Below are 13,740 nucleotides of genomic sequence, written 5' to 3' on the forward strand. Positions count from 1 at the left end.
ATTAACCCTTTCGATGCTCATGACGGAACGGTTCCGTCATGAGCATCGGTTGAGCTGTGCTCATGACGGAACCGTTCCGTCATGACCACGCCCGTTTTCGTTAGGGCTCAGCACCCGGCAGTAAATCATACCCGCACGGAAGTGGTTAATCACTCATGAGTGGGACCACATCCACACAGCACTCTCAAGTTCTGCCTGAGATAGTACACTGGCTTCACAAACCAGATGCCTTTTATACAGGTTTTGTGCACCAGTGTCTTTTTATACAGGGTTTGTGCAGTGTAAGCATGTAAACAGAAATAGGAAGAACACGTTTTTGAAATAGTTATCGGCAGACAAGGGCAGATGAATAACTACATGGTCAACAAAGTTGGGGGGAGCAGAAATGCCTATTGCAGCAGTAAATGATTGACAATTAACAGGTCTACTGGCAGCTACAAACTCTCAGCACGTACACTGCTTTTAGCTGAGTCAGGAAGTCAACTAAAATAGATAGCACGAGCAGAGTGAAAATACGAAAGAATAGCGAAGGAAACTAAAATGGACACAACAGAAAAAATGGCTGTTGCTTATGCCAAGTAAAATATTACACGTTTTCCAACAGTAGATTGTATTAAAGAAATTTTAGGCTTTCACAACATAGCACCCATTATTTTGACCTAAACCAATCTAAAAATCATGTAAAACAAACACCAAACAACAACGAATCCCAGCGCTTCTCTGTCAAAGGTCAATCTATCATGGAATGGTTCTGTCAGCAACTACCCAATGACAGCACAGCTTTGCGGTGACGTCTCACCAATCCCAACTTCTTAGCTCCCTGAATGACTAGCCAATCACAGATCAACCTCTTCATGAATGAGAAAAATAACTTCAAACCCTTTCTCACTAAATTATAGCCAAAATAAACCTTGTCTGCTCATCTAAATAGGAAGAAAATCCGCAATTTAAGGTAATACAAATCTCACAATTAATAGACATGAGAAACAAGAACAGTAACCTTAACTGTACTGTCTTAAATCACAATACACACTATGTGCATTCCCGTCCAGCAGTAATCTACCCTAATTAATGTACCTAGACCTGTGCACTTAGGAGCAAAGCACATCAACCCGAATTGAGCACACAACCCTAGAAAGGAAAGCAAATTATTTCTTTAAAATCCTATCTGTTTGTGTGCAATGCCTCTAACAACGCACTACCTTATGCAGACAAGCAAACCACAATATGTTGAGATCTTGGATTTCGACAAATCCGATGACCGAGCCAATCATTAATAAAACAAATTCTTTATAAAACAAGACTCACAAATAGGAAACAGACATTAGCACAACAGCGATCAAACCATCAATTAAGCCCCAAATCAGCATTGCATAACCAAACACTTCTCATGTAACATAGCAATCCATCTCGCAAACTCAAACTTTGACAAACACCACAGACACCGCAGCAACACACACCCAAAACAAAAGCCTTTGGTATGTCTCACACACCTAATTCTTTTTTTAACTCTTTTTATTAGCACATGCTCAATCAACAGTACAATACTGTAATAGCAATTCACCCACCTAACATGGCAGCCCCCTATTTCACATTTAGGAAGGGAAAAGTTCTACTATATGTCTAGGAACACCCCCTTTATGTGTGTTATGTTTAAAAGGCAGGTCCTGTGCCTAGGTATAAGCCATATGTGAGAAAAATTAAAGTAAACATAAATAAAAATATAGGAAGTGCCTCATGTAAGCAACCACCAGGGAGTCAATTGGCAGGTTCTCACAAATTTGCCCACTTTGACATCATCTGCAATTTTCCTTTATATACGGAGGAACCAACACCCGAACAAGATCAAAAGAATGTTGTGTGTGTGTGTGTATTTTCTATATAACCCTATTGTGTATTGTACACATCTCACAAAAACCTCTGGGCCCCAAAATAGGGAGGAGAAAATTCTTCCTCACAAGAAAAATGTGTTAAAAATGAGTTGCATATGACACATAGCAACCGTCTTAACTTTTATGCCTACACTCATGATTAAAAACAGCATTCCACGTTTAGACCAGTTTAAAAAGAACGGAAGAGTAGACCTCAGAAACAAACACAACCTACAGAATCATTCAGCCCTATTCATACTTACATCCTGAATCATTTAGGAACAGCACTGCAAGTCAGATCTCTCAAACCTTGACACTGGGAACTCCACTGGAAAATCCTCTATCTCTGTGAACTGGGCATATGGATACATGCAACCATCCTCTGCTACCAAGATTTCTGAGTGCAAAACTGTACACTAAAATGTGGACACCCCAAAATTAATCTCCTTCGGTTTCCCACAGTTTACTGGATCACAGACAGTGTTAATCCTCAATTTCATGAGGCAATGTACCCACATGTTAAGGCACCTCCCGGAACATTAAATTAGCAGAGTAAAAATAGCTCGTTAAATATTGGGGCCCACTCAAAAACTGAGTTCTAGATCAATGGAAAGTTAAAGGGTTTTCTTACAAAAATAAATAATAAGCAGTACAGAGTCAATGTAATGAATGCTCTCAAATGCAAACTTATACAGAGTATGGAAAATTATAAATTATTCTAAGTGCCAAATAAGCGGAAACATTAGAAAGAATTCAAGCAACATCCCTGGTAGAACGGGAATGTTTTCTTGCTCACTTAAAAGATTATGTGGCTCTTATACACAATTCTTGCATAGGAAATTTGTAATTCTGCAAACTCATCATGGTGAGAGCAAAAGTATTATGTCTTTAGCAAATCAGTACACAAGAATATTATACATCCTTATCTTAACAACTAAGCACCATCCCACTTTTCAACACCCTCTATGGTAATGTCATCTGGAGATTTTCTAACAAATATGAAACATTTAACAATAAGACTCAGTGAAAGGATTTAGTGAAAGAAAGAATCAAATAGATACCAGTAGAAGCTGCTACTGACCAGGGGTGGTGATGCGGGGAGAGGGAAGGAGATCAAAGGAGGGAATAAAAAAAATAGCATGTACCACCGCATGCCGCCTCTTCTTTTTCCATCCTCGTCTCAGCAGGAAGCATACCGCCTCCCAGAATCAGCTTACCATCCACAATGCTGCCTTAGCAGCGTTGTGATTGGTCTGAGCACTGTGGTTCAATGCTCAGAAAGGGGCTGGCAGGCTGTGCATGTTCTCCACCCAGGCTGTCACGCTAAGTCGGGCTGAGACGGCCGGCCAAACCATCATGTGCACTTTAGGTGCTGCCAACCTCCTACCCCTGTGATGTGGGGAGCCCAGCCCGCCCACCTGGCTTCAGCTGCAAGCTGAATACAAAAAACTAATTATTTTGACTAACGTTATTATCAATTTCTTTTTGTATTCAGCTTGCAGCTGAAGCAGTGGGGCGACGCTCCTCTGCCTTAGCGTAGGAGCCGCCACTGATTGATACGTGTTGCAATCTCACATCTGCACCACAGAATATTCATTGTAAGGAAAAGAATACACATATTAAAATAAACTAAAATTAACTCAGTTTGACAGTGTGTTTTGCAGGGCCTGAGGGGAGAGGATGTGTGCAGGGGGAAAAGCAGGAGTGAGTGACATGAATGATATCCAAATGGCGTTTTACATGGAAATGTGACATATTTAACACACATTAATAAATACACTTCTATACTCTGTAGGCATATTAATCATTATGATTGATGCAAAAATCCCGAAAAGCCTGAAAAACATTTCCACAAATATATGCATCACCTATCCTGAGTAAACTAAAAATTATTTACTTCACAGTTTCAAATCTCACATAGAACACAATTTCCAGCAAGCACTTAAGTGCAGGTATTATAGAGCTCATATACTCTTATACCCCAGTCCTGCACTCATGTGAAGATTTAATTAAAGGGATTGTCACTAGAACCTCTATATCCATCACTGGTACCAGTAGCTGAGCAAATTCCTTATCAGGCACGTAATTCCTTTTCCGCGCTTCTTAGTTACACCATCCATCACCAGTGCTCCATCCATTGTGCGTCATGCTTTATAACAAAAAAACACCACTAATGTATTCCAAATCACCATAGTGAAACAAATACATACCTTATATTAGTATTTCAGCATGAAAAGCAGTTCTTTAAAAATCAGCAAAGCGATAAGAGCCAAATGATATCTTTGTGGCATCCCGGGGTATAATACCCATAACATTTATGATGATATGGAATATGAACAATCAGATCTCATACAAAGTGTATCAATACAACGCACAGATGGCTCTGTGCTGAAAACAAATCTTCAAACCCTAACATTCTAATAAATATAATATCCAAGTTTAATTTAATGGTTATCTCCTCCGTACAATCCGTTGTGACAGCATTACAAGTATGCACATTTCTTCTCTTTTCTTATGTTAGATGCTCATATTGACGTCATCTTAATAACACGTTTGACCATATCATATATTGCGACTCTTCTTCTTCAATAGCTATATGTCCCATATAATTATAGTTAATTAAAATGAGTTATTGCCACCTGATTTCATTCCTTGAATCAGTTCAGATTATTAGCTTGATGAATAATCAGGTGTATATGCACTTCCGCTGAAGTGGCAGAAGCTGGGTAAGTCGCATATCCAGACCATTTGCTGCTGCTTTACCCTTCATGGTTTCCCTGCCCGAAATCAAACTTAGATGGCATTTAGAAAAGGTTTGGAGGGTGTGTATTGCAAACTCATTGACATATGAGAACTAAGGTTGCTTTAAGACGAGTAAACCGTGTTGTTTGAAAATTAAAATAGAAAATGAAAAGAAACTATATTGAAAGAAAATAATTCTGACTCTTTTATTTATTTTTAGCAATGGTTAATAAAATAAATAAATTCCTGTGAATATAAAATGTCATCATTAATAATTTAAGCAATGTGATGTTAGAGATACGATTAGGATCATGTTGAGAGTTTGGTTCTTTTTAACATAAGAATTAGATTTGAAGGATATGTTTATGTTACAATAGTTAAGGTTAAGTTTAAGTGTATCGTTAGGGGGAGATTTATAGTGAAAGTAAAAGTAGTATTAGATGGGATTTTTTTCAGCATTCTGGAGTCAGAATTATGGATTTCTCATATTCATTTCGTCATAAACCTATGAAGACAAACCCGTATCCCCTATTTAACAAGCTGTTTATTAAAGATAAAAAGTTGGATTCATTATCATTGTATGTTGGGCAAATGTAACTGGTATGAGATCCATAGTAATTGGACAGCAATTGTATGTTACTGTAATACAATGATATGCAATTTTGTAACTAAAACTGTAAACATTACAATGATTTATAATTGTTTTTTTAATTGTGAAACATTCAATCGAACATATTCTCTCATTGTTGTACCTTTCATTATCATGTAGTAAACATAATAATCTCTTTTTACAGAAGACTTTGTACTGCCCTCCTGTCGTTTGTATGTATGTATTGGTATTTCCATAGTGCAACTCTAGATGTGAAGCAACAGCGTGCTGTGCATTACATTAGGGGTTGTAAGATCAAGTGGGATACCTCTTATTCACAAGGACATTAATTGATTTGCCAAGCACCACACAAAGTTGAGTCTAGACTGTGATTCGAACCTGGGTTCCCGGGTTCCAAAGGCGGAATCTTGAGAGACTTAGCCACAAATCCTTCCCCTTGTTCTTAACTGTAAATAATAGGCACTTCGATTACACAAATCCTTACCACTTTAAAAACATTGCAGAGTTGAGTGTTGATAGCCATTGGATGGTTGCACATTTTAAGAACCTGTGAGGCAAATGGTGCGTCAAAACGAAAGAGTTTAACTTTCTTAATAATGCTGAACCTTAGCACGTGCTCTGTGTTTTTCACAGATCTCAGAGGAGGCACTGTGTCGGTGCAAAGCTCTCCAAGCTCTATGAGCACCACCACCATCAAAACGTCAGCTTCCACGGATGCTGTGACAGACAGTACCACGAGCCGATGGGAGAGGAGCACTGAGATGGTCAACCAAAACCTCACAGGTGAAGCCAACCAAACCCACACTGAAAGCCCTCCGGTTTCTGTCACTGTGGCAGCCATTACAGAACAAACATCAGCCGCAGCAACCACAGAATACTCCACGCATTATGTGGAAGAGGTATGTTTGAAATTGTCTATGCAACTATTCTTCATATTGCAACGTGACTTAGAATTTATGTAATTCAAAAATACAATAAATAAGGGATGTGTATTTTGAGTCACTATATATATATATATATATAAAAGCTGGATTTATAATTGCTTTAAATAATATACTTTTATAGAAGTATCAAAAATATAAATTCACAGTTAGGGGTTTAAACTGACTTTATACCTTCAAAATTTGTTAACCATCAGAGCTGCATGTAAAAGACAATGTTATGTACTTTTAACCCACTCAAAGTTTAAGTTCACAATAGCGTGTTGGTCCATTGTGTGTAGCTGTGAAGGCAGTTTGAAGCAATGAATAACAAGGTCGACATTCATCTACTATTTCACTTTAAAAATGAACATCGGCCAACAAATCTGGGATCATCCAAGTCACATTCATCGTCTACTAGTGTGGGTACAGCAGGGTTGAAGGTGACACTTTTTTAGGTCTCGCCTTTTCCAATCTGCAAGGAATGGATAGGGGAGAATTATAGTGGGCAAAATAAGTTCTCAAACCATCGGGCGGATTTCAAACAGTTCACGTGAACACAAGCACGCGCTTTTCCCTCGCTCCCGAGCCGCCTGCCTCCGAGAGCTTCACTTCAAAGGGCTCCGCTCCCCCACCCACTGCTTCACACTTCACGGCTGCCAGGCCGTGTCTCGCATTTCTCCTCACCCCCCTCCCACAGCAATGCCAAGAGCTTGTTTTTTTGTCTGTGTGTAGTGTATTTAGTTTATTTAGTTATTTCATTTGGACTAAATATGTCGTTTTTTTAATGCTGATAATAGCTACAAACCTTCGCTGTGGCAAGCTCAAAATGCTAAAATCGTTTATGGTAAACATCTATGGTAACCCACCAACTGTCTGTCATTAAGAACCTACTAGCATAAGCCATGTCGGGGCTTCGACAAGATTTTTGGGTAAACTTAAAGCCGGTTTTGTGTGTGTGTGTGTTCTCTGATCTTGCTCCTGCACTGTGTCCAGTTTGCTTGCACACTTTTATATCTTTTGTTAGAATGAGCAACATACATAGTCCTTATGAAATATTATTTATGATACAAGAGTCCCGGAGCAACGCTTTTTAGAGCTAGATTGCCTAAAACTCGTTCATGTGCCCCTTTAACAACTGCTTGCCCAGGAGCACAATGTGCAGCAATAAACACATTTTTCAGACTGGAAATGTGAAGCATAATGTCAGTTGTGCCCCACACTCCGCTCCTGTAATGCTTCTACAGTATGTTTCTCTCAGTTGTGCTACATGATCACTATAGCAGTACTAGGGAACCGTGCAGCTTCTTGAAGCAGTGGTTCTGATTGAATTGATGAAGCTGCAGTCACTGTGTAACTTACACTGCAGCTTCACTGACTCAGCAGACTCTGTTTGATAAATGTATGTGTGGGGCGAGAAGACAGCACACTGCACAACACATCTTTTGTATTAGTTGGATATAGCAGAATTTTGGTGCTTAATAAAAACTTGAAGCAATAACAAAACATGTGAGCTGGAAGCAAAATCCGAGCGTTGGAACAGACGCAGGTGCACGTCAAATTGATCCACATTGAATGCTTTACATATGTGGTCAGGAAGCCCACCCAGACCCAGTACTGAGAAAGTAGCCTTTAACTATAGGTATTGGAGTCTGACATGCCAAGGTATAGTGAGACCGTAGTCCATTAGAGGCCCTTGGAGCCTGCGCACTTGACACACGAGCGTGGACGTCAGTTCACCAAAATCTAGGGCTGGCAGCTGTGACATTACAGGCCCTTTGTCATAAGGGTGATATATACATGTTTTTTGACCCCATTACATCACAGGATGTGACATCGCAATAACTTTGACATGTGGTTGGTGTATAGTGTATGTGTGTCCTGGACCGAGGCATTACAATTAGGGCTCCTGGTTCTATGGAATTAATTTTTTTGACATTTTCGTCTGTGTTGTGCACATGCTTCCATTTGCCACCATGCATCTGTGAGTCACTTCGTGCGCCAGCCGGCTCCTCTCCGCCCCCTTCCTTTCATGGGCCCCTGCATTTCGATCTTTATCTTTGACGAGTCTTCCTTCCTGTGCTCCGTCACCGCCACAAATGCCTGCAGTCTCTTCCACCACTCCACAGAGCCACATTAAACTATAAAACAGCCCAAAATACTCACAGTGAAAAACGCATGGCACAATTAAATACACACAGTGAAAAACGCATGCCACAAGAGCCACCCCCTCATACCGCTCACTACACTGCTTATTTAAAAAATTATATTTCTTTGCAGTGTTAGATAACACCAACTCGACCTGAAGGGATCAGCGCGCTATATCCCACTTCATTTAATAGCCCTCCCCCTCCCAGCACACGGTCGTCTGGCAGCTTGTTACACCTTTGTCGCCACTTAATCTCCTTGTGTCGCCCCCGACAGCTCCTACAATACTGTTTTTGTATATATATTTTTTTGTGCAAAATTATAAAGCGTAAACTGGACCCGAAGTGATCAGAGCGCTTTACATAAACAGCATTACAGATGGACACATTACATTTTCAGGCATGGGGAGATTAAATGAAATGAAATTAAATGAAATGAAAAATTGCACTTGTATAGCGCGTAGCTACCCGGAGGCCTCGCAGCGCTTGATTTGATTTGATTTGCACCAATCACAGGATGCCTGAGCCGATACTCGAACCTGGTTCTCCATCTTGAAGGTAGGCTGCTGTGGCCATTATCCCACAACTGACCGCTGCTCAGTGGACTGTTTACTTCCTGCATTGGCTTCATGAAAGGCTTACAGCTGCAGTTTCAATTACCATGCTCTTTGCTTCTGTGTTTATTAAGCTTCTGCCACCACAATCTCCTCGTGCTGACCCCTCAGCCAACACAGTTGTTTTTTGCGCCTTTGCCGCCACTTAATATCTCTGTGCCACCCCCACCAAGCCACCCCCTCATACCGCTAACCACACTGCTTATTTAAAATTATATTTCTTTGCAGTGTTATATAGCACCAACTCGACCCGAAGGGATCAGAGCGCTTTATATGATCACCAGTTACATTACAGATGGACACATTCCTTTTTCAGGTACAGGGAGATTAGGTGATTTTCACACAATCACAGGATGCTTGAGCCAACGCAGAGGTTCGAACATGGTTCCCCAGCTTCACGGTCAGTTGCTTTGGCTGTTACGCCACATCCGGTCGCTGCTCCCTCCTCTCCTGTTCCTCCCTCTTTCCTCCTCCTCATGTGGTCACTCAATCTAGGCACACCTCCCTCATCATTTGCCAATGCTTGTTGTTATTTGACAAACAGTGGAAACACACAATATTTCTAAAAAGTGATAATATAGTATTCAATGCAGCTATGAGCCTTAAAGCAACAGCCTAAGAAAGTATAAGCACAACAATGTTTTTACAGTCTGAAATAACGAATGCTTTTTTATTTCACGGGCACATATCAGGAAATGCAGGTTTTTGATCATCCCAAGAGTAAAAGGATGTACTGCGGCAGGCGCAAGTGGCTGTCCAAGCATCCACTTGTGCACTAGGGCTGGTGTATGCAACATTTGTTGGCACTTCGTCCGGAGCACATTGTTCCTAACGCCCCCCCTACCACAACGCTGCTTGTTTATATATTTTTTGTGCAAAATTAGAACCCACACACACTCTGCACCCTCACACACACTGCACCCTCACACACACTGCACCATCACACACTGCACCCTCACACACTGCACCCACACACACCCCACCCACACACACCGCACCCACACACCACACCCACACACACCACACCCACACACGCTGCACCCTCACAAACTCTGCACCCTCACACACTCTGCACCCTCACACACTCTGCACACTCACACACTCTGCACCCTCACACACTCTGCACCCTCACACACTCTGCACCCTCACACTCTGCACCCTCACACTCTGCACCCTTACACACTCTACAATGGAACATACACTCCAAATGCCACTCAGTGCCACATAATTACACACCATATAATTAAACTGCACTCAATGCAACATACATTCCAAATACCACTCAGTGCCACATAATTACACGCCACATATTTACACAGCACTCAATGCAACATACACTCCAAAAGCCACTCAGTGCCACATAATTACACGCCACATAATTATACTGCACTCAATGCCACATACACTCCAAATACCACTCAGTGCCACATAATTACATGCCACATAATTACACTGCACTCAATGCAACATACACTCCAAATATCATTCAGTGCCACATAATTATACTGCACTCAATGCAACATACACTCTAAATCCCACTCAGTGCCACATAAGTACATGCCACATAATTACACAGCACTCAATGCAACATACACTCCAAATATCACTCAGTGCCACCTAATTACACACCACATAATTACACTCTACTGAATGCAACACACACTCCACACAATACCACTGAGTGCCACATAATTATGTTACATCATTACCCTGCACTCAATGCAACATAAATACACTCCACATGATACCACAGTACCACATAATTCTATGCTACATAATTACACTGCACTCAATGCACCATACACTCAAAATAATACCACTCAGTGCCACATAATTACACGCCACACAATTACACTCTACTGAATACAACATAACCTCCCCATAATACCACTCAGTGCCACATAATTATATGCAACATAATTACACTGCACTCAATGCAACATACACACCAAATACCACTCAGTGCCAGATAATTACACACCACATAATTACACTCCACTGAGTGCAACACACACTCCACACAATACCACTCAGTGCCACATAATTATATGCTACATAATTACACTGCACTCAATGCAACATACACTCCAAACAATACCACTCAGTGCCATATGATTATATGCTACATAATTACACGGCACTCAATGCAACATACACTCCAAATACCACTCAGTGCCACATAATTACACACCACAAAATTACACTCTACTGAATACAACATACACTCCCCATATTACCACTCAGCGCTACATAATTACATTACACGTACTTACTCTCTACACAATGCAACATAAAGACACCTTATCTGTCTATCTATCACCCTCACTCTATCTGTCTATCTATCGCACTCACTGTATCGCCATCACTCTATCTATCGATCGCCCTCACTCTGTCTATCTATCACCCTCCCTCTATCTATCTATCACACTCACTCTATCTATCTATTGAACTCACTCTATCTATCTATTGCACTCACTCTATCTATCGCATCACCACAGCATCACTCAGCACCACCACAGCATCACTCAGGGGCACCACAACATCACTATGCGCTACCACAGCATTAATCGTAGCCCCCACATCACTCAGCGCCACCACAGCATCAATCTGTGCAACCATTCAACAACAACTGGTTCACATATGTTCTCTCAATGTTTCAAGCTTTATTACAAATGTCACAAAAATATGTTAATATTTCACTTCTGTTCTTGGATTTTCGTCACAATAAAATATAATGAACATAATCTTCACAAAAGTTATTTACAAAAGCTATTGCCATTATAAATTACAATAACTTTTATTTAAGTATTAATGATTAAAAAAATTAAAAGCCATTGTTATTTGTAATATCAATACATCTAAGTCGCGTAAATACAACACATATTGCATTACAAATGCTATAGGTGTCACATTTGCGAAAGTTAAAACTATTGGCATTGTAAATGCCAAAGCTAATAATTTCGCTATTTTCAAAACCAACACATAAATAAAAAAATTGTCATTTACAATACCAATAGCTCAAAATTTCGTAATGCGAGACCTATTGCATTGCAAATGCTTGTGTCAACAGAAATCGATAATGTCTGAGGTGTAAATACAAGACACAGAGCACACTGTCGAGCAAAAATATCTCCCCCCTTCCATCTTTTCTCCCTTTGCTTCACCATTTTTCCTTTTTCCCTCTTTCTTGTTCCTAATCCTTTTTTACTCTCATTAAATTGTATTCCTTTCCTGCCTCTCTTCGGCGTGTTCTTTCTATTTGCTTCTTTCAAATGTCTCTTTCCCAGTGTAGATCGTTTCTCTTACTCCTACAATTCACGTTGCTCATTTGTCCGCCCTTAGGCCCATTCTCTACTGCCATGAACTGTCATTTATGAGCTTTTTTATCTGACTACCAACAGCCTGAATTGGCCTGTAAATAACTAATCCATATTATTGTGGGACCCAGTTACCAGCCCATTACCCCCAGTGTGAATCCCAGCTAAAGCTACTGTTGCCAGCTGGCTGACATTTTACTGGTTTGACTGTTATTTTTGCTTAAAAGTTCGTTAAACAATGAGAAAAACTGACAATATTTGCCCTTTTGAGTATAAAATGCGAAATCACAAATACAAGAATAATTCGCTTAAAACGCAGTGTACTGAATTATATCAAAATGATATTTAAAATAAGTAGAGGGATTATTGTGATGTTAAAAAGACTACAAAGGATTTTATACAAATTCCATGCATCCTTTAGCAACTTGCCCAACCAGACTATCAAAATGTAAACAAATCACTGGTATTGTTTCTGGAAGATGGCTGCTTGAGTGAGTGGGCTCACATCCCCACCGGAGTACGGGCACAGCAGTGTGCTACCCTTCAAAATGATCTTTGGAACACTGGCTTTGTGAAATGAAGATATAGCATGTGGCTGTATATTAAGATTGAATCTCACAAAAAGGGTTATGGTAAAATATATGCTACTGAAAACTATACTATACCATTCCCAAGATAACCAAACACACAGTGTATATATTAGCAGTATGTAAAAAGAACAGAGAAAAGATAAGAAATGTAAAGCGAGGTGGTGGGGAACTAGAGGTGTTTGGAAGAGAACCCTCACTCACCCAAGGGTGATATGATTCATCATTGGGTCCCTCTCCACACTGGACTGCAAGGTACCCAGTATGGGCTACAACTTTTCAGAAGGAAAGGAGCTGGAGTGTTTTAATGTGGCATGTCTATATATTGATACCTCCGGGGTAGAATGAGGGATGGAGTGCAAAGGAAAATAGTGTGTTAAAGCTATCTCAATAGGAGCAAAACAACTTTATTCTTGTGCCCTACGTGATAAAAGTTAACAACAAAGGGTTCTGGATGTTCACCCTGTGTATGGTCAATATGTTTCTGTCTTGTTTAGTACTTAGTTGTTCCAGGCATTCTTCAGGACCACAATATTCAGTCGCCTTGCCTCAAAAATGTGTATGAAAAGGATAAAAACTCAAAATAAGGTATTTCAAATATACTCAGGCCTGTACTCTTGACCAACTGTGCACAGTGGCAGCAGATTCTCAAGTGGGTCAGATGGCCCCTAAGAAAATGTATACGGTCCGACTGTACCGTCAACAGAGTTCCTGCACATGTAGAGTTTTTACGTGTCACTAATCTCGCTGTAGGGAGACTCTGGCGGGAGTGATTTAGTAAATTAAGATCATCAGGCATCAATAAATCAATCCATCAGGATTGATCAAACACAGCTAATCACCCAATAGAGTATCCAAGTGCTTGCAGGACCTGGAGGTTTATTCGAACAGCCAGATCTTGAGACCATTCGGAATTCCAGAAGTGAGGTGAT

General features: G+C 40.4%; 1 protein-coding gene across 1 annotated transcript in view; it reads left to right on the forward strand.

Annotated features, from left to right (window-relative positions):
- PTPRB (protein tyrosine phosphatase receptor type B) overlaps positions 1 to 13,740 on the forward strand; it is a 471,570-nt gene that overhangs the window by 106,604 nt on the left and 351,226 nt on the right. Inside the window, exon 3 of the mRNA XM_086921879.1 lies at positions 5,857 to 6,122. Coding sequence (XP_086778005.1) covers positions 5,857 to 6,122 — 266 coding nt within the window. The remainder of the gene's footprint in view (positions 1 to 5,856; positions 6,123 to 13,740) is intronic.

The sequence above is a fragment of the Lissotriton vulgaris genome, chromosome 1_1, assembly GCF_964263255.1.
Source record: "Lissotriton vulgaris chromosome 1_1, aLisVul1.2, whole genome shotgun sequence".
Classification (NCBI taxonomy): Eukaryota; Metazoa; Chordata; class Amphibia; order Caudata; family Salamandridae; genus Lissotriton; species Lissotriton vulgaris.